The sequence below is a fragment of the Calliphora vicina genome, chromosome 3 (assembly GCF_958450345.1).
Source record: "Calliphora vicina chromosome 3, idCalVici1.1, whole genome shotgun sequence".
In the NCBI taxonomy this organism is placed as follows: Eukaryota; Metazoa; Arthropoda; class Insecta; order Diptera; family Calliphoridae; genus Calliphora; species Calliphora vicina.
In genome coordinates this window covers 61,432,880-61,455,760 of record NC_088782.1, presented here as the reverse complement: position 1 = coordinate 61,455,760, position 22,881 = coordinate 61,432,880, and the positions used below count along the sequence as shown (strand labels likewise).

The 22,881-nt window shown below is 28.0% G+C and overlaps 1 protein-coding gene across 2 annotated transcripts in view; it reads right to left on the bottom strand.

Annotated features, from left to right (window-relative positions):
* Nucleotides 1-22,881, bottom strand: part of bma (SCY1-like protein bma) — a 130,225-nt gene that overhangs the window by 52,161 nt on the left and 55,183 nt on the right. For both annotated transcript variants that reach the window (XM_065505368.1, XM_065505367.1), the window contains exons 14-15: nt 22,689-22,825; nt 13,033-13,249 (exon numbers count right to left, since the gene is read on the bottom strand). In XM_065505368.1, coding sequence (XP_065361440.1) covers nt 13,033-13,249; nt 22,689-22,825 — 354 coding nt within the window. The remainder of the gene's footprint in view (nt 1-13,032; nt 13,250-22,688; nt 22,826-22,881) is intronic.

Here is a 22,881-nt window from a genome sequence, read left to right as displayed (position 1 = left end):
TAATAATCAAAAACAACTCAAATTTGTTATTAAATTTTAAATAGGGTTTTCATTCGAATAAAAATTATTCGAATAATCCAGGAAAAAATTATATATTTTTGATTCGAATGAATAATATTTTTCAATTTATAAGAAAAAAATTGTCGATTAATAATTGTCGATTAACCGTTTAATATACTCGAATAAACTTATTTTCAAGTTAAAATTTAACAAAGTATAGGAATAATGATTTAGTAATCAAAAACAGCTCAAATTTGTTATTAAATTTGAAATATGGTTTTCAATCGAATAAAAATTGTTCGAATAATCGAGGAAAAGATTATATATTTTTGATTCGAATGAATAATATTTTTCAATTTAGAATAAAAAAAATTCGATTAATCGATTAATCGTTTAATGGAACACTCGAATAAACTTATTTTCAAGTTAAAATTTAACAAAATATAGGAATAATGATTTAATAATCAAAAACAACTCAAATATGTTATTAAATTTTAAATAGGGTTTTCATTCGAATAAAAATTATTCGAATAATCGAGGAAAAAATTATATATTTTAGATTCGAATGAATAATATTTTTCAATTTATAAGAAAAAATTTGTCGATTAATCGTTTAATGGGATACTCGAATAAACTTATTTTCAAGTTAAAATTTAACAAAATATAGGAATAATGATTTAATAATCAAAGATATTTCAAATTTGTTATTAAATTTTAAATTGAGTTTTCATTCGAATATAATTTATATTCGAATAATGGAGGAAAAAATATATATTTTTGATTCGAATGAATGATATTTTTCAATTTAGAATAAACAATTATTCGATTAATAATTGTCGATTAATCGCTTAATAGGATACTCGAATAAACTTAGCTTCAAGTTAAAATTTAACAAAATATAGGAATAATGATTTAATAATCAAAAAAAACTCAAATTTGTTATTAAATTTTAAATAGGGTTTTCATTCGAATAAAAATTATTCGAATAATCGTGGAAAAATATATATTTTTGATTCTAATGAATAATATTTTTCAATTTAAAATTAAAAATTATTCGATTAATAATTGTCGATTAATCGTTTAATGGGATACTCGAATAAACTTATTTTCAAGTTAAAATTTAACAAAATATAGGAATACAACTCAAATCTGTTATTAAATTTTAAATAGGGTTTTCATTCGAATAAAAATTATTCGAATAATCGAGGAAAAAATTATATATTTTTGGTTCGAATGAATAATATTTTTCAATTTATAAGAAAAAATTTGTCGATTTATAATTGCCGATTAACAGTTTAATATACTCGAATAAACTTATTTTCAAGTTAAAATTTAACAAAATATAGGAATAATGATTTAGTAATCAAAAACAGCTCAAATTTGTTATTAAATTTTAAATAGGGTTTTCATTCGAATAAAAATTATTCGAATAATCCAGGAAAAAATATATATTTTTGATTCGAATGAATAATATTTTTCAATTTGGAATAAACAAATTATTCGCTTAATAATTGTCGATTAATCGGATACTCGAATAAACTTATTTTCAAGTTAAAATTTAACAAAATATAGGAATAATGATTTAGTAAAAATAAATATTTCAAATTAGTTATTAAATTTTAAAGCAAAAAATATATATTTTTGATTCGAATGAATAATATTTTTTAATTTAGTATAAAAAAATTATTCGATTAATAATAGTCGATTAATCGTTTAATCGGATACACGAATAAACTTATTTTTATGTTAAAATTTAAAAAAACATATAGGAATATTGATTTAGTAATCAAAAATATTTCAAATATGTTATTAAATTTTAAATTGAGTTTTCATTCGAATAAAAATTATTTCAATAATGGAGAAAAAAAATATATATTTTTGATTCGAATAAATAAAAATTTTCAATTTATAAGAAAAAATTATTTGATTAATCGTTTAATCGGATACTCGAATAAACTTATTTTCAAGTTAAAATTTAACAAAATATATATAAATTTTAAATAGGGTTTTCATTCGAATACGAATTATTCGAATAATCCAGGAACAAATATATATTTTTGATTCGAATGAAAAATATTTTTCAATTTGGAATAAAAAATTATTCGCTTAATAATTGTCGATTAATCGGATACTCGAATAAACTTATTTTCAAGTTAAAATTTAACAAAATATAGGAATAATGATTTAATAATCAAAAACAACTCAAATTTGTTATTAAATTTTAAATAGGGTTTTCATTCGAATAAATATTATTCGAATAATCGTGGAAAAAATATACATATATTTTTGATTCGAATGAATAATAGTTTTCAATTTAGAATAAAAAATTATTCGATTTATAATTGTCGATAAGTCGTTTAATCGGATACTCAAATAAACTTATTTTAAGTTCAAATTTAAAAAAATAGAGGAATAATGATTTAGTAATGAAAAATATTTCAAATTTGTTATTAAATTTTAAAGGAAAAATATATATTTTTGATTCGAATGAATAATATTTTTCAATTTGGAATTAAAAAATTATTCGATTAATAATTGTCGATTAATCGATTAATCTGATACTCGAATAAACTTATTTTCAAGTTATAGTTTAACAACATATAGAAATAATAATTTAATAATCAAAAATAGCTCAAATTTGTTATTAAATTTTAAATAGGTTTTTTATTCGAATAAAAGTTATTCGAATAATGGAGGAAAAAATATATATTTTTGATACGAATGAATAATATTTTTCAATTTAGAATAAAAAATTATTCGATAAATAATTGTCGATTAATCGTTTAATCGGATATACGAATAAACTTATTTTTAAGTTAAAATTTAAAAAAAATATAGGAATAATGATTTAGTAATCATAAATATTTCAAATTTGTTATTAAATTTTAAAGGAAAAAATATATATTTTTGATTCGAATGAATAATATTTTTCAATTTGGAATAAAAAATTATTCTATTAATAATTGTCGATTAATCAATTAATCGGATACTCGAATAAACTTATTTTCAAGTTAAAGTTTAACAACATATAGAAATAATAATTTAATAATCAAAAATAGCTCACATTTGTTATTAAATTTTAAATAGGGTGTTCATTCGAATAATCGTGGAAAAATTATATATTTTTGATTCGAATGAATAAAACTTTTCAATTTAGAAGATAAAATTATTCCATCAATAATTTTGGATTAATCGTTTAATCGAATAACTTTATTTTCAAATTAAAATTTAACAAACTATATTATTTAAACAAAAATTTGGATCAAAATATCTCAAAGAAACAATACTAATAGTTAATGAAGTTATTCCAAGTTAGTTACATTGAACATTTTTTAGAAACCATTGACATTGGACTAACACACCAAGATCAGAACAACTTAACCTAAAAATTTTTATGAAATTAAATTTTTGTTATGCAATTTTACAACCTTGATTTCCGGTATAGAGAAATATTCATCTTAACAAATTGTTTTCTTCAGTTACAACCATGTCGTATGATTAATATTTTTCAATTATAACAAGTATACTCAGGAATAATCTCTTAATAAGAAAATATTGCTTTCAAAACGATTTTCATACAAATGCATGTTTGTGTTCAGAAAACCAAAATCAATTTGGAGCAATTACGTTTCTGAATCCGATTATCCAACATGAATATTTTTGCATATTTTGTTATAAATGTTAGTTTTGCATATATTGTACAGTACAACACGAAAAAAAAATAACCATATACTGATACCACTACTACTAGCCCTTGTCATAAAGAACAAAAATTGTGAATATATAAAATCAAAAAAACTTCATCTTCAGGATCAAAATCGCCAAAAATTAAAAAAAAATATTTTTTTTTACCTTTTTTCCCCTGTTCAGGTCCATAGGTAGCAAAGCGTTCAAAATTCAAGGAAACAATCGACTACAAAAAATGTACCTAAGATCTCAATAAATAACTTTCTAGAATATATGAATATCCTAGGAATGAGTCTTAACACCGTTTAGGTAGGTAAATAGAAAAAACTAAAGGAATTGTTTTGGGCTATAAACTATTAAATTATTATAAACTAAAGCATACTTTTAGGCAGCTTTAAAATATTTATTTCGAATTTTTTGCGATTTTCAGAAAAGATCACAAAGAAGGCCAAAGCCAGAAAAAAGGCATCATTTATGCCAGAAAATAAAACGCCATAACTGATAATATGTGACAGATATGTACCCTTCAAAATTACATATAAGTTATCTCTTGTAAATTTCGCATTTTTATGTTATACATCCGATAAACAATATTTTTAATAATTTTCACTACTTGAAATAAAAATGTAACATTTTCTCTCAAAAATTATTTTCGAATATTTTCCCCTTCCAATATCAATTACTTAAAAATTAATTGTTAAAAAATTCTAGAAAAACACATCCGTCAGAATTAATTTTTAAATTTTTCACAGCTTTTATTACATTAGAAAAATAGATTTTTCATAATGGTTTAAATGTATATTTATTTGAAGGGTGGGTTTATTGTGATTGTTTCATTGTGACGTTGGTCCAGTAAGGAATACATTGACACATTTTATACACTCTGCGACAGATCACGCAACTAAACCAAACCATTCTGTTATATTTTGAATTGTGTTGACTGGTTACAAAAATAATAAAAAAGTTATGTGCATTTATGTTCTAAACTACCATATACCGTCCTAATTGTGCTGTAACCACTTTGTAGGTCTAGTACAAATTTTTCATATGAATTTGCATTTGAAAGGTGTTTATGAAATGTTGACCATAAATTTTGTTAAATGACATTAACAAAACAAAAAGTTAGACAGACAGAAAAGAAGAAAAAAAAAGGAATAATAATAAATAAAAAAGAGAAAACAAAGTTGAGTACTTCAAATACATACATATGTATATGATTTCAAATGAAAATTAATAACCTTGACATTAACATTGAAAAGAGAATAACAAACTGGAATTTTCCATATCTAAATAGTTGCTATGCAAACGAACAAATGAATTATGAGACAGAGTTATAAAGGAATTTAGAAAATTATAAAGTTCTTGAAAAAGTAACTTTCTCAAAAGCATTGAATCGATTTTAAAATTTGTTTGCAATGGGGATGATAATATTTTTTTTATTTTAATAATATATTATTATGAACACATTCCTTTAAATGCCTGCTTTATAAACAAGTATGCTTAAAGTTGTCGAAAGTTCATAATTTAAATTTATTGCATGTTGTAATAAATAAGTTTTCATATAACTTTTTCCAAATGAAAATGAAAAAACCACAAAATGTTATATAAATTAAATTTAAATGAATACATTAGTTGGATTGTAATCTGTTTACAGGTGTTTTCAGTTACTTGTCATATTCATTTCTAAGAGATTTTAAACCATTTAAAAATGTTAAGACTGAAATTTCAATTGAAATTTTTGCAAACAGAACTTTTTCAATATTGTTTCGTATTTAAAACAATGTAAATTAATCGTATTATGCACAGTACAATTAAAATTAGCAAAAAACCTTAGTTCCTATAGCATCAATGTATTTTTATACCCTACACCACCTTAGTGGGGAGGGTATAATGCGTTTGTGCAGATGTTTGTAACGCCCAAAAATATTAGTCTAACACCACCTTAAAGTATACCGATCGACTTAGAATCACTTTCTGAGTCGATTAAGCGATGTCCGTCCGTCCGTCCGTCTGGCTGTCCATGTAAACCATGTGCGCAGAGTACAGGTCGCAATTTTGAAGATATTTCGATCAAATTTGGTACATATTATTTTTTGGGCCCAAGGACCAAGCCTATTGAAACTGGATGAAAGCGGTCCATTATTTCACCTAGCCCCCATACAAATGTCCTTCCGAAATTGGACTTTATCGGTCATAAATGTTTAATTTATATATGTATCTCCACAAATTCCGCTTCAAATAAGTTTTATATATAGAAAATTCATGCCACCAACGATCGGTCCATAATTAGTCATAGCTCCCATATAGACCCGCTTCCGAAAATCACTTTAACGTACATAAATCGCTTAAAAATGTTGGTATACACACAAAATTCAACATAGTTACCTTTAATATAGACATAAATCACGCGACCTAATTTCATGGTGATCGGTCCATAATTGGTCATAGCTCCCATATAAGGCCCACTTCCGAAAATCAATCAAAAATATAAATTATTGAAATTTTAAGAAAAATGTTTTTGCTCTTTTACTTAGTGTAGGGTATTATTTGTTTCTTGTTATTTAATGTCATTTTAACTAAACGAAAACTTCTAGGCAACAGCTGTTTGAGTTTATAATTAAGAAAAGATAATAATTTCCCTCAATTTCAAATGAAAATATGGTTATTTTGAAAGGAATTACATCATACACGTACATTACCAAATTAATGCAGACAACCGTAACTGAGTTAAGTAGAAACATTGTGATACCCACTGCTTCCATTGCTATAAACACAAAAGTAAGTACTCACTATCATTCTTGAAAATAAGAGAAAGTAATTGTAATCATTGTAAAATACTCTTTAAATTTCAAAACATTTCAACAGTTTTAAAGGTGATACTGTCTACCTTTTTATATTATCTATTTTTGCTAATGTCTGATAACTTGGAAGATTCCAATTTATATATTTTTAAGTTATTTAACGTTTATGCTCACCTAGCGTAGGCTCAGAATCAATTGTAATTTCACTTTCCCTAATTGCAGTCAGCTTAAACATTTGTCATTAGGAACCAGTTTATTCTCAAGGGAGAAGAAAACTAACACAGAACTAGTTATGTGACTGGTTATTTGGGAAATTTGAACTTAATGTTAAGTTTATAATAGTCTGGAGCATCAGAACCATCATAGTATACGATTACTATGCAAACACCATGTCTTGCAATGTACCAGTAGTTTGAAAAGTAATAAGAAAAGTTTTTCGTAAAGACGTCGACTGGGTGATTCCAACATATATATTTTGTTTTGTATTCCTATCTGGACATTTCTTAGCTTTATAATATTATAGATCATTGCACAGTTTTTACATTCTAAGGGCCATTGTTACAACTTGCCTTTATAGTTAAAGTTAACTTTAAGGGTACCTTTTCCTATAGCTTAAAGTTACCTTTAACTATAAAGGCAAGTTGTAATAATGGTCCTAAATATATTTCTTGTTCTAAAATTTGTTTTTTTTCGTTCAAGTCGTGAACTCATTTTGAACAAAACAGTATACTCAAATCATAATTTTTTTTGTGTTGATGTTTGTAACGGCCAAAAATAATAGTAGTCTACCAACCACCCTAAAGTCTCGGAATCACTTTCTGAGTCGTTTAAATATTGTCCGTCCGTCTGGCTGGCTGTATACGTACAGGTCACAATTTTGAAGATAATGCGTTAAAATTTTTCAATTTCACCTAGCCTCCATACAAATGTCCTCCCGAAATAGGACTCTATCGGTTGGGATTTGTTCAAGAAAAGTTCACGAAAAAGCTATTTTTTGGAAACAAATTTTAACAAAACTTATTTGGCGGACTCTTAGCTATATTATTGCCATATAAAGTTAAGCCGTATCACAAAGTCTGAATTAGGTGTTAACCAAAAACTGATGACACCTTTTTTAGAGGCTCCACTGATTTTCAGAAACTTTGGGGGCCCATAAAAAAAAATCGGTCACCAAAATGGACAAACTGAGTACAGGGTTTTACTACCCTTTAGTAGTAGAGTCGAACCTATACTGTCATGATCTTGTGTTTTTCCAAAAGTCTTCATTTGTTGCATAGTGTTATGGACCGATCGTAACAAAATTTGATGACATGATGACAGGATACATTTATAAATTAAACATTTTTGACCGATAAAGTCCAATTTCGGAAGGACATTTGTGTGGGGGCTAGGTGAAATAATGGACCGATTTCAGCCAGTTTCAATAGGCTTGGTCTAATATTTTTGGGCGTTACAAACATATGCATAAACGCATAATACCCTCCCCACTATGGTGGTGTAGGGTATAAAAATCGTACCTTTACAAAGTGAAATTATACGCCAATAACGATGGCGATAGTAGTTTTTCATATTAGAGAAAATTTGGCATAAATTTGCAATTTATAGAAAAACTAGGTTTAATTCGGAATGATCTGAAACTCCCAGTTATTAAAATTTTGAAATTATTTTAGTTTTCTATTACTTTCCAAAATGTTACCTTTGAGAAAAATATTAGCAGATTATTTATTTTGTTTTTCTTTTCTGTATAACTAAACTTTAATGTAAGTACTTGTAAATGTAAATTAGAATGAAAATTACGTACATATTTCTATTCTTTTAAATAGCAAAAGTAATTTTTTAGTGGCAACATTTTTACAAAAACTGAAAAAATTTGATTTTTTCCCTTGTAAGTGCATCTCAAAACTTCAAATGGCTGGCACGGGTTTTTTTACTGGGAAAGATCAAACTTTTCTTTATTAAGGTTTTCACTAATATCAAATACTTATCTAAAAAGCTTATATTTATTTTACAAAAGCTCCAAAAAGCTCCTTTTTAAAAACTTGAACGTTTGTTCGTATATTGCATGCAAAATTTTTAAATATTATTAATGTTACTTATGAATTGAAACGTATATTGACTTAAATGGTTGGTAAATCACATTTTTCATGCAATATATCGAGCCCTTAGAGCCAAATTATCGTAAGCGACATTTTTAAATTTTTTCTTTTATTGCAAAAATTAAAATTTTATGGACCGACTGATGTTTTAGCGTTCTCAGAATATCAAAATTGTTAATAACATCAAAAATATAGGGGGTAAGATTTTATCGTAAGTCAATGTTTATATTTTACAGTAAACAAATTTTATCGTAAGCGTCACACTATACCACTGTGTGTCGCTTACGATAAAATTTGTTTACTGTAAAATATAAACATTGACTTACGAGAAAAAAGAGGGAAAATAAATCTGTAACTTATAAATGGTTAGATTGGTTTAAATGAAATTTCCCATGCGCAAAGAAGAAGTGTTGTCGAGTTTAAGTTCAGAACGTGGACCTCATGGGCCCACCAGGGGCGCGACAATTAGGACACATAGGGTATGTTACATTTTTAAAACGATATTATTTCTTGGTTTGAGTTCCGATTTCAAAAACATTATACATGTAGAATCTTTTCATCGAGCACTACAAAAAACCTAGTCGTAGCTATTATAGTTTAGGAGATATTCGCATTTGAAAATTAAATTTTCAACATTTTTACCCACCCTACTCCAGTTTTTTGATAACAGTGTATCCAAATATTTCCCGATTTTCTCCAGTTTTCCTTCATTGAACTAACAACATATGTATGTATCAAATGGAAAAAGAATTGTTTAAAAATAATGACTAAGTTCAAAGTTATATGCATTTGAATTTAAAATAAATTTAAAAAGCGAATTTTCGCTAATTTTTTGGGAAAAAAGAACTTTTGTTCTTTTTAAGCTATCGCAAAAAATTTCTAAGAGGATGTATAAGGAATTTCTACTTTCTGAAAGCTAAGTTTTCATAAAATATTTTAAAGGAAGCCCAATTTCAAAATTGTTGTTACCGAGGGGACCAGGTCCTTTCAAAAAACACCTATTTTTTATGTAAAATAAAACTTTAGGCCAAAAATTCTCAAATCGCATATCCGATATCAAAATATAGTAACCGATTATAGGTGGCTCAATATGTTTCTAATTATTTTGTATAGGGTCCCGATTACCCCGACCCTGGTATGGATATTAAGCAAAAAAAAATAAAAATTACCATTTTTGGAATTTTTCAACACTTTTTTGGGAAAATTCAAAATTCGTTTTTATTTTTCTATTTTAAATAGAAGAGTTTACATAACTGTGAAATTTCATTAAAAACTATTCATAAATAACAATTTTATTTCAATTCGAAAAATGTTTATCTATGCAAAAATTCAATAAAAAACATATTTTTGTCATATTTTTCAATAAAGTATTCCATGAATTTTTAATTGTCAAAAGTTATCAATAGTTTTGAAAAGTAGACAAATAGCTTGAACGAAATTATGCTAACATCATAACATTTTTAATTCTATGTATAAATATCAAAATAATCTAAAAAAACCTTCTCCTGTAAAATTTGTGTTTTGTCGCTTACGATAATTTGGCTAAGGGCTCGATATGAAAAACGGTTAAGAGTCAAGGTTTATTTTAAAGTTCAGCTCAATGGATTTTTTAACAAAAATGTTAGACCCGAAGACCAACTTTGGGGGCCCCAATTCCCCCTGTGAAACCGAACAACAGTAAATTAACTGAAAAATACCTTAGGTCCAAGTCAAAATTCGTTACGATATCTCTAATATTTTCCGAGATACCGAATTATTTCCAAAAAACTTTCTTAACTACTGTGTAACGTCAACTTGGCCCTCACTCCAACCCATAATAGGAACAACCATTAAGATTTCAAAACTGCAAGGTTTTAATTTTTATAAGTAACAACTTGTCATACACATGTAATTAAAGTTGAAAATAAAATTTAAATTAAATTATAATTAAAAGCTCCCCTTAAGCATTGTCATATCAATTACTTAATTAATATTTGCGCGATTGTATAACTAAGAAGTTGAATATTATTATTATACTTGCATAACTATTAAATTAAATATATATTTATCATGACTCACTCGCATAAGATTTTGCTTATTTATTGTTGTTTTAACATTAATTAAGATAAATAAAACCTAAAGCGTTTTATTGCCCAAACATTGGTTGGCGTATTAATTCATAAATATGTATTGTATTTACCCAATAAGCATTTCTACTGAAATTTAAGTTTAAAACAAGTGTAATTCAAGCCTTGAATTATAGTCAAGCAATTGAATTACAGTTTTATTACATTTGATTTCAATAGCATTCTCCAGTATAAAGGAAACGTAAATATTTATTTTTTTTTTTTAGTTTTCTATTTATGACCAATGATGTTGACAATTTTAGTTTTTAAGATTCCAATCTTACGGGCTATTTATGGTCAATCATTTGTTACCAAATGTGTAAATAAAAATCAAAGTATTTTCATTTTTATTATTATTTACCCAACGTTTCGTTTGTTTGTTTCAAACTTCTTCAGGGGTTTTCTTTTATTGTTGAATTCTAGCGACAAAAACATATAAATATTTTATTATAAATCATTGAAAAACTTAAGATATCACAGTTCAACTTACGAAATTCTATTGTTTACATTGTCAATTAACTTATTATTTAAAAAAAACTGGACTTCACGACACAGAATTAATAAATAAATAAATAATCATTACAACACAAACATATACTATAAGTCAAACTTAATACTAATATCACAGAACTTCAACTGATTTAATAATTAAATATTGCAGCGGAATATTGCAGTTTTGTGTTATCCTTGTCCTCTTTCGTGTTCATTGTATTGTGTATTTTTTGTTGTATTCTTAAGCTTTCAAGAGTGTATCGTTTGTTCTCTTTTTGTTCTCTGTCCAATATCTTAATATTGTCAAAATCCATCTTATGATTGCACTCCTTTACGTGCAGAGATAATGCCGTCGTTATTTTTCCTTTTTCAATATCTGTTTTGTGTTCATTAACTCTCGTCCCCAACATTCTCTTTGTCGTACCAATGTAAACCAAGTTACATCTCTCCCTTTCATTACCGTCACATTTTATCTCATAGACCACATTATCACTCTTAAGTTTGTCAATTTTTGTTTTGTTGTTTGTAAATAGATGCCTCAGTGTCATATTTGATTTGTAAGCTATTGTTGTTGTTTTCTCTGTGATCATTCTCTTCATAGTTTTTGTCTCCGTTAGTTTGGGAATAAATGGTACACTGTAAAAAACTTTTTCCTCCTCAGTGTCTGGATTTTTCTGCTTTTTTCCATATTTTAGTACTTTGTTGATTAAATTGTTCGTCATATATGTTGGGTAACTATTCTTTGTAAGTATTTTTCTTATTCTATTAATATTGGTTTTCCTGTATTCAACATCACTTATCTGTAATACTTTCCTTATTAAATTCGTCGCTGTACCTATCTTCATTTTCAATGGTTGTGTAGAGTTGAAGTTAACCATTCTACCTGAAGATGTGGGTTTCGTGTACCAATTTGTCCTTATTCTTCCATTATCCTTGATGATATTGATGTCCAGATACGGTATTGACATATTCTTCTCGCGTTCTATTGTAAATTGTATCCTATTGTGATAAACGTTCATTGTTCTTAATATCCTCCCTTCGTCCGATTTCCTTATAATCGCAAACAAGTCATCCACATACTTAGTGATAAACTTAATCTCTATATTATTAGCCCTTAATTCGTCAATTACATCGTCCAGTAGTGTGTCAAGTACAATATTTGCAATTGTTGGCGATAGGGGGTTTCCCATTGGCATACCATATGTTTGATGGTAAAATTTATTGTCAAAAGTGAGATAGTTATTATCAGTTAAACAAAACTGAAGAATTTTCAAAAATGTTTGCCTTGGTATTGCCGTGTGTTCCTTAAGTGTTTTCCATTTGTCAAGTATATTCCTTATAGCCAAGTGAATCGGTATATTAGTGAATAATGATACCACGTCGAAAGAGACCATAATATCGTCATTTTCCAATGAGACGCTTTCCAGTTTTCGTTTTAATTCTACTGAATTTTGTATATTGTATTTGGGCGACACAATATTCCTCAAAATTGTTCCAATATACTTCGAAAGACTGTAACACGGTACCTTCATGGATGCAGATATCGGTTTATTTTTTTCAAATATTTAAAACATAATTACATATGCTGTGAAGTCAAATTCCAACAAAATATTCAAGTGCTTGAATTGTTGGGGCTTTGGCTATAAAAAAGGGCTATAAAATTAAATTTGACTACAAAATTCAAGAGTTGTTGAAAGCTTCAAATTGTTAGAAATATTGTAAAACTCTATCAAGTTTATATTCACAAATCATTCACTTTGAGACAGTCTACTGTGACTACATTCCATGACATGATAAAATAAAACAAGAAAAGTCATAAAATTTCAATTGAACAAAAAAAAAAAGACTTACCACCAGAATTTTTTCTTGCCATATCCTCGGCACTGGAGGTTTTACGTTGATCAATGCGTAAATTCGGTATATTGAATGGCGGTATTGCGTTCATATTATCCGTTGAATACTGATGCCTTAAGGTACGATGACGTTCCGGTGATGACATTGATATGTTCTCCATTTTCAAGCGATTGCGTTGTTGTCGGTCAATATTTTCCAAAAACGATTGAATTGCCTTAAGAAAAATTATATGGTAAATTGATATTCAATAGGGGTGATCACTTATAAATGTTTAATGAAATTCTATATAAAATGTTTAATATTCAATGATATTTCATGGAAAATGGTTCAGATTTAATGGTATTTTGTGTGAGTTTGCTTACACTAAATGTAATTCAATGTAAAGCTATATTTTTATGTACTATCCTATGTAATTTGACAATTATTTATTCCTATTCTATGTTAAAAATTAGAAAATTATTATAACTTTTTGAATCAATTGGACAATTGAAGTTCTATGTCCTATTTTAACATGTCATGGAACTAGTGCTTTTAAAACAACTGACAATTAGAGTAAATGGTTTTAAAAGCAGTAGTCCCACGACATGTGAAATTATGACATATCACTTCACTTGAATAAGTGGCAAACAGTTTAGAATTTATCAATGTGTTTTAAACAAATCTAGTAAAACATGTAAGAGAGCTATATTCGGTTGTGCCGAATCTTATATTTCCTTCAGCAAATTATACTTAAACATATTTTTTATACCCTACACCACCATAGTGGGGAGGGTATAATGCGTTTGTGCAGATGTGTGTAACGCCCAAAAATATTGGTCGATTAAACGATGTCCGTCCGTCTGGCTGGATGTCCATGTAAAACTTGTGCGCAGAGTACAGGCCGCAATTTTGAAGATATTTCTATAAAATTTGGTACATATAATTTTTTCGACCCAAGGACCAAGCCTATTGAAACTGGCTGAAATCGCTCAATTATTTCACCTGGCCCCCATACAAATGTCCTCTCGAAATTGGACTTTATTGATCATAAATGTTTAATTTATATATGTATCTACACAAATTTCGCTCCAAATAAGTTTTATATACACAAAATTCATGTCACCAAATTTTGTTACGATCGGTTTATAATTAGTCATAGCTCCCATATAGACCCGCTTCCGAAAATCACTTTAACGTGCATAAATCGCTTAAAAATGTTGGTATATACACAGAATTCAACATAAATAACTTTCATATAGACATAAATCACACGACCTTATTTTATGGTGATCAGTCCATAATTGGTCATAGCTCCCATATAAGACCCACTTCCGAAAATCACTCACGAATATAAATTATTGATATTTTAAAAGAAAAATATTTTTACTCATTTACTTGGTGTAGGGTATTATATGGTCGGGCTTGACCGACCGACCATACTTTCTTACTTGTTTTTAAATATTTTTATTTAAACAAAAAAAATTTTTTTTTTAAATTGTTTTTAAATTTTTTTTCCAAATTGTTTTTTAATTTTTTAAAAAGAATTTAAAACAAAAAAAAAATTTTTTTTTGATGAAAAAAAAATCGGGTTAAAAAATATTTTCCCGATTTTGACCCATTGTAGGTCCAACTTACTATAGCCTTATATACATCATTGCAATCGACTTTGAAATAGCTATCATTAGATATCCATATTGTCTATATTAATGACTTAGTAATCCAGATATAGATCAAAATCGAAATTGTCCCGGTTTTTTCTTTAATCTCAGCCATTTGTGGGCCGATTTTGTCGATTTTAAATAGCAACTGAGTCGGAAGAATTCCCGATATATTGATGTATGAATCATGTATGTAAGTTATTTGGAGACTACGGAAAGTTGATTTCAACATACAGACGGACATGGCTAAATCGACTTCGCTATCTATAACGATCCATAATATATATACTTTGTGGGGTCGCAAATCCAGTTCCACTTGCGTTTCTTAATTTCTGTTGCAATTGGCAGTGGATTAGTTTCGGTCCTCAACAGTGTTGCCAAAGTGCCTAAAAATGGCCTAAAATTTTTAATTAAAAAAATACATACATTTGACACAAAAAACACACGTTCAAATGGAAGAAAATAAGAATATTTATTCCTGTATGTTGATCCTTAACTTTAAAATAACGTAATATGTGCACACACGTATATCATATGCCGATGTATTTAAAACCTCATGTTTATCACCTGGCCTGCAAAATGCTCCTAAACAAATTTTTTATATGAAAGACAAATTATGTATAAAGTAATCCCTTGTGATAACTTCGAAATCGATGGAGAATATTTTGATAAGTAAATACATATATGACAAATATGACCCTCAAGTAATGCAGAAAAAAAATATTCTAAAAATTATACACGTCGCCGGACAGAATTGATTTTAATTGACAAAAACATAAATTTTGCCATTAGTTAGTAAACATATCAAAACTAAGGTAGCCAAAATATTTGGTCAAAACATTAGAAATTATGGATGTTCAAGAAGTTATCTGTAAATTAAAAAAATACAAAAATATCTCAATCGTTTCAAAAGTTACAGAGACATTGCCTTTGAAACACAATTCTGAGCAACCATGGAAGAATAAAACATGTATTTTGAATGCGTCCTTGATGCAAATAATAAAATGCTTGAGCAAAAATTTAAAGATATAATTAAAGATATAATTTTGAAGAATGTATAGAAGGTTCCAACAATGTGTATGTGCTTAAATTGTTTACTGGTTCAACATTTTTAGTTATAATATTCCTGCCAATTTTTTTTAACTGATTTTACTAATTTTCAACAGCAAAAATTTCAGATCATAAGAGTAAATACATAAGTTTTGATTTAGCTATAAACTAAATGAAAATACAAAAGGCTACAAAAATGGCTAAAGGCTAAATTTACTTTTTTGTGGCTAAACAAGTTTCAAAAGTGCTAAATATAGCCAGAAAAGGGCTAAATTGACAACAATCCTCAATCTGACATTCGTTATAACCAGGGAAACCGGAAATATGCTCTAAAAAAAGCGTTTTAAGCGCTTAAAATATGCAGTAAAAACTTTAAAATATGCTCTTAAAATTTAAAAAATATGCTCTTAAAAAAACAAACTTTTACACAATTTTTAACCAAAAAATATACTTTTATTTAAAAAAATCAATACAATTCACTTCTAAAAAGGTAAAGTAACATAAAATAAACAAAAATAACACGAACTAAAACAACAATAACAAAAAATAAATACAACATAAAAACAATATTAACATAAGCTAAGAAAAGGCCTCGAGAGGTATTTTTTGATGATATTTTATATAAACATAAAGTCACTTCTTCAATTAAGGTTATTATTGCAATAAATTACAAAATATTGACTTAAATTTTCAAATAAAAATTGTTGTCTATTGGATCTGAAAACATATTTATACAAAGAAAATGTTTTTTCGACATCAACTGATGTTATAGGAGCAAATTAAAAGATAATATTTATTTAACTCTTAGAACGGTTAAGTTTGAATTAGAACAAAAATTTGATATTTAGATGGCGCTATTATTAAAATAGTGCTTATTTTATATTAAAAAAAACCATCTATTTTTCAATTTTGAATTTTAAACAGAGGAAGTAGAAACCTGTAACACAACAGCGAAAAATAAGTAAGACACAATTTGTTTTTGATAAAGTCAAAATATGCTATTAAACAGTAAAATATGCTCTAAAAACGCATAAATATGACATAAATATACTCTTAAAACAAATATATAATGGCACTAACAAATCGATGCCAAAATTCTTAAATAGTTCTGAAACGTGTAAATATCATATCTATGTGCTCATTAGACTCACCAGAAAAAACATGCATTTGCATATTTTGGTTTCCCTGGTTATAACATTTGGCCAGAAGATATATATAATTTTGGGGATTTTCCATTGCTTCACAAAAACTTGCAGCATGGCATGTTTCACAGCCATAGAGTAGGATTGACTTTACGTTTGTTTTGAACATTTTATGCTTCACTCGACGAGAAAGAGCTCGAGAGCTCCGGTTTGATTTCAGCTTACGATAGGATTGTCTGGCTTTTGTGACGCGGATTTAAATGTCCTCCTTAGAGCCTCCAGTCTTTATTATAATGCTACCCAAATGTCTGAAGGAGTCAACATCTTGCAGTTCAAGGTTTTTAATGTAGAATTGTTAACATGTAATGTTTTCGTTTTGCTGATATTTACATTCAGAAGAAGCAGGTCTTCTTAGTTAGTTGAAACTAGGTTGAAACTGTGTATCATAATAATCGAATAATTTCTGACGAATAATTATTCGAACAATATAAAAATGACAATTTTCGAATAACGAATAATTCGAACAATTTTATGTACAATAATCGTATAAAACGGATAAATTTACATACATATATGAGGAGCCGCAAAACAAAAGGTACTTTTTCGCACATTTAAAATTTTTGGGAAAATGAGTTGTATTTATTTCGCCCCCTTAAAAAACTGCATGAACATGGAAATGGTAACAAGTTTCTTACTTATTTTTTTAATCCTCATCTAATATATAAACAAATTACACATTGAAATTAAATAATTTTTTTTTTTTGTTTTATACTAGTATTGTACGTTATGTACAATACTAGTATACTAAATTAAAAAAATGTTCTGACTTGATTGTTTCTAGAAGATTTCAACCCAAATATTATAAAAATACCAAAAAACCAATTTTTGAAAAGATTCGAAAAAGTACATTTTGTTCTGCGGCACCTCATATATTTAAATTTATTAAATTGCTTAAAAATTTTCATAATTCCAAATTTAAATAAGTAATAAACTTACAAAAATTGTCTTGATTTCGAAACTGAAATTTTAGCTTCTAAACATGAATATATGCTGGCGAAATACTAGCAGAATCGCAATTAACAATCAAAATATTAACATAAATTAAAGTGGTTGTGAAAGTGATGGCGAATGTGATTTTGAAACTATCATCGAAAGTGATATTGAGGATGACATTTATAATGATTACGTTGACAATGATATCAAGCTTTGGACATATTTGTGTAACTCCCTAAGACCACTTGATTAAACAATTGATAGAGCTTGAGGTTATAATACAATTTGTTATAAATAATTTAGAAAGTTTTTAATACGTTTATATTGTACTTGATTCCAGGATCATAACCAACTAACTCAAAGTTTTTAAATATATAGCTCCAAAACAGAAACTAAAGAGTTTGCTAGTCGATTGTTTTGTAGATTATTCGATAGGCAGATTCCCTATCAGAATATTTCTGATGAAAATTTAATGATGGATTTTGTTTTCGAATGTTTTTTAACCTTATAAATACTTGAATTGTTAACTTTAGCGTTATTTTTTGTTTTTCTTTAACAAAAAACTTCATTCTTTACTTCTTTAATTAAAAATGTAAATTATTCGAATAATTCGATTAATTTTAAACGTGTGATTGAATTATTCTAACAAGTCAAAATCTCTTATTCGAATTATTCGTTTTATTCCAACAAGAGAAAAATCGAATAATTTGAATATCCTAGTAGATACCTATATAAATTAAACATTTATCACCGATAAAGTCCTATTTCGGGAGCACATTTGTATGGGATTTCATCCAGTTTCAATGAGCTTCGTCTTTGGACAGAAAAAAATGCATGTGCTAATTTTAATCAAAATATCTTAAAAATTGCGGCCTGTACTTTGTGAACGAGGTTTACACTATGGAGGGAAAAACATAACAAGTACATTTGATTTAGTGTTAGGACAGTGCAATGTTGAAATGGCAGGTCTTCATCATAAAACGTGTTGGAACTAGAAACGTTCCCTTCCTCTCGAGGTACAAATCACGGCACCAGTTCTATGTTGACCCAATCTCCTTAAGGAATGTTATCATATTGCTATTCTATGGGAACTGGTTCACATTTCATGTTATTCTATGTGACGTGCATAAACAGAATCTGTGAATATCCTTACTATTGCGATTATGATGTGATAATGTAATTAAAGTACTCATTTATGATTTTGTAAATATGATACGAATGATATTCATCTGTCTTTCTCTAGATATAGATATATGATAGATATATGTAGTAAGTGTGTATTAGGGTGGCCCTTATTTTGCACTTTTTGGATTAATCTTAATCGAATAATGTTTAGGGGTTGAAAAACATAAAGAGCTAGCTAGCTGTACTTCTCCACAAAGATTTATTTGATATTGAAAATGGACAATATCGGTCCATGATTTCACCTAGCCACCATACAAATGTCACCACGGAATACTGTTTGAACAATCATAAATAGCTTGATTATGCGGCAATACCGATACAATTTTCCACAAATTAGTCCTAAGTACTCTGAAAATCAGGGAAAATCGTGCAACATTTGTCCCTAGTCCCCCTCACTTAGTTATTGAACATTATATGGTAAACAAGAAAGTTTTTTTTGCATCGAAACTGTAGAATTTTGTGCCAACAAAGCGTCATGTTCCAAAAAATTTTGAAGGACAAGAATTGAAGACATTACTCCATGAAGATTGTTGTCAAACTCAACAAGAGCTTGCAAAATCATTAGGAGCTAACTTAGTACTCAAGCATCCATTTCAAAACGTTTGCGAGCAAGATTCAATAAAAAGCAGTGAAATTGGGTACCAAACGAATTGAAGCCTTGAAAAACGAGTTTGCATGTCCGAAATTATGCTTGAACGCTATAAAAGGAAATTTTGAGATGAAAAATCATTCCATTACAATAACCCAAAGCGTAAGAGATCGTATGTAAAGCCCGACCTACCAGCCGAATCGACACCAAAGCCAAATATCTATGGGACATTCTATATTGGACATTGTATGGTAATGAAGTGGAATTGTCTTGTATTCAGATTTGCTATCGAAGGTTAAATAATAGAGATATTAGTAAAATCAATTATTTTTTAGTCGTGATGAATTTTTTGGGGTACTTAAAATAAAATTCTTAATAAATGCGAAATTAACCCTAGGCTCTCTTTTGTTGTGTCTTATATTTGACTTTCTGGTTGAGTTTTCTGTTTTGGTGTATTCAGGGACTCATAGTAAAATTTCACGGATAATATTTTTGCAGAACATTTTAACCCCTTAAATCCCTGTTTAATGGTGTTTTTTGCACTTATTTAAATAAAGGACAAAAAAGACCCATGCCTTGAGGATTTAGAGGGTTAATATATTCTACAAAAATGTTCTGCGTAATATTCTACATAAATTTGCTGAACACATTTTATACGTAAAATGTAAGAATCATATGATTTTTTTATTCCGATTAACAATAAGAATGTGCCAGAATTGCGAAACTTTAACCCCCCTCAAATGTAATTCAGATGCAAACTTTCAAAACGTGTATTTTTTTTTGTCTCCTCTATTAAAATTTATTGGTTGGACCTTGTAATTTTTGTTGTGTTATGGATACAAAAATAAACGATTTTCTGTATAAAAATTAAAAAAATAGTAGACTTAACTCTTTTTTATAAAATGAGAAACAAAAAAACTGCACGTGTCTAAAAATATTGGATGTGCAAGGAGCACTTGTATGAATCCAAAAATTAACGATTTTCTGGATAGAAATTAAAAAAAATAGTAGATTTTTGCTGTTTTTTGGGCGAAGAGGTGAGAAGGTATCCAACTTTCAGCCCCAATAGTGCCGCCCCTGGAGCATTTGTAGGGCCCATTTTTATAACTTAAGCTCGAATACTTTTTGGATATGGCCACGTCAAATTTTATCCTAATCTGGCCAGCTCACTATGGTTCCAAATCAAAATCTAGGTGGACAAAATTATTTGGCGATCTTTTTTTATTTATAATTGGTATCTCCGATTCCAAAAAAAATTTTAAAAGATCAACATAAACTTATTTTCAAGTTACAGTAGGGTCTATATATATGTACATATAAAAAACATTAATAAAAAATTAAAAAAATACTTTTTTATGTCTTTCTGAAACTAAATTTTTAAAAATATCTGTATTTACTATATTTCAAGTTACAGTAGGGTCTAGATATATAAAAATCAATAATAAATAAATAAATATTTCTAAAAATTCCATTCCGTTAAAATTAAAAAAAAGTATTTCGGCGGGGGCTGGCGGCTAAATTTTTTTTTACAAAGACATTTCCCAGAAGTATCTTTAAATGATGTATAAAGTCATTGGACGGGTTTCGATGGTCTTTTTTTTTGGCAAGCTATATAACATTCTTAGAAAAAAAAAATCAGTATATTTGAGAATCAAGTTTAAAGGACTATAACAGGAAAATGGAGATGCCCATAAACATAAGATATACATTTAATAAAAGCCTATATCAATGTTTATCTATGTTTTGAAGTATGAATTTCTATATGGTAAAACCATTGAGATATATCTAATTTAGTAAAGCAGTAAAATATTAAAAAAAAATTAACGAAAATATTATTCAAAATTTGTTGAACTTCTGGCGCTTCTGTCGATAAAACGAAATGTCCAATTGAAAAACCCATTTGTATTGGAGGAGAGCAGATTGTCAGCTTCCGAAAAAACTAAGTTTTTCTAAATTCTGAAGATACCGATTTTCATAATTTTGTCCACCTAGATTTGGATTTGGAACCACAGTGCAGCTGTTTAGAAATTCCAGATTTATTTCCAACTAATTTTTATTCTGCCCCATTGTGCAACGCTAGGTCATAACTATGTTGAAATACCTGTTAAATACTATGTAGAATGAAGTGGTTGGAAAGTTTTGATTCACCCGACTGTGCTCTGTCCGACTTCCATTTGTTTCGGTCGATGCAGAAAGTTCCCTCTGGGATACGCTAAAATATGCAAGAGAGCATCCGATATTGGCTTGATTTGTTCGTGGCCTCAAAAGATGAGCAGTTCTTTTGGCTCGGAATCCATATTTTGTCATAAAGATGGGAAAAGATCATAAATTTATATTGTACAAATGTTTCAAAATAAAAGCTACAAGTTTGAGAAAATTCCGTATTTTGAAGTCATACATCCAATATGATATTAACATCACTCTATCAAATTCTGTACAGTTCAGACCATAACTGATTCAAGTCCCCTTAGAAAGCCAAAAATACATATTGATGGTGGGTAGAAAATATTCGGCACAAACTGTCTTTTGAAAAAAGTCAAAAAAGTTTTTGATTTCGAAAAAAAAATATTAAAAAATTTTAAAAATTGAAGAAATAGCTATTTAAACTATTTGGGACACATTTTGCTAAGAACAATAGGTAAAAAGTTACAGGGATGAGAAAAAACATATGGATGGCCAAAATGACAAATTTTTATCACCTCTGACTCAGAGAATTCTTGACCGATCTTGTTAAGAAATTGTGTCTGAATTACTATCTAATATGTGTAACCTTGGTGAAAATTTCATCCTGGAAGACATCGATTTTAAAAGTTGGTTCACTTGACATGAAATCCCCCATATATATTTTCTACAATTGTAGCTTTGACCAAAAATTCGATATTTCATATAAAATATACAATCTCTAAACGTTATCCCGCGTTAGACCTTGAGAGCATTGAAAATCCAAAAATTGCATAAATTATGGCCACCCTACTATGTATGAATGCATGTGTTTTTGTGTTCGTGTATGAATGGAAAATATTTATTTTCAACATCATGATGCTGCATTATACCAACCTCGAGTAACAGACAATATTGTTCCAAAGATAAATGTGGATTTATGGTGTGCGGTATCAGCAGTGGCAAGACATTATTGGCAACTGCTTCAGTTGTTAAATTATACGAAACATCAAAGAACATACGCTGATAAATACCTGCAAGTTTGAAATGAAAAATTTTATATTCCTTTTAAATTTTGCTTCTTGCAAGA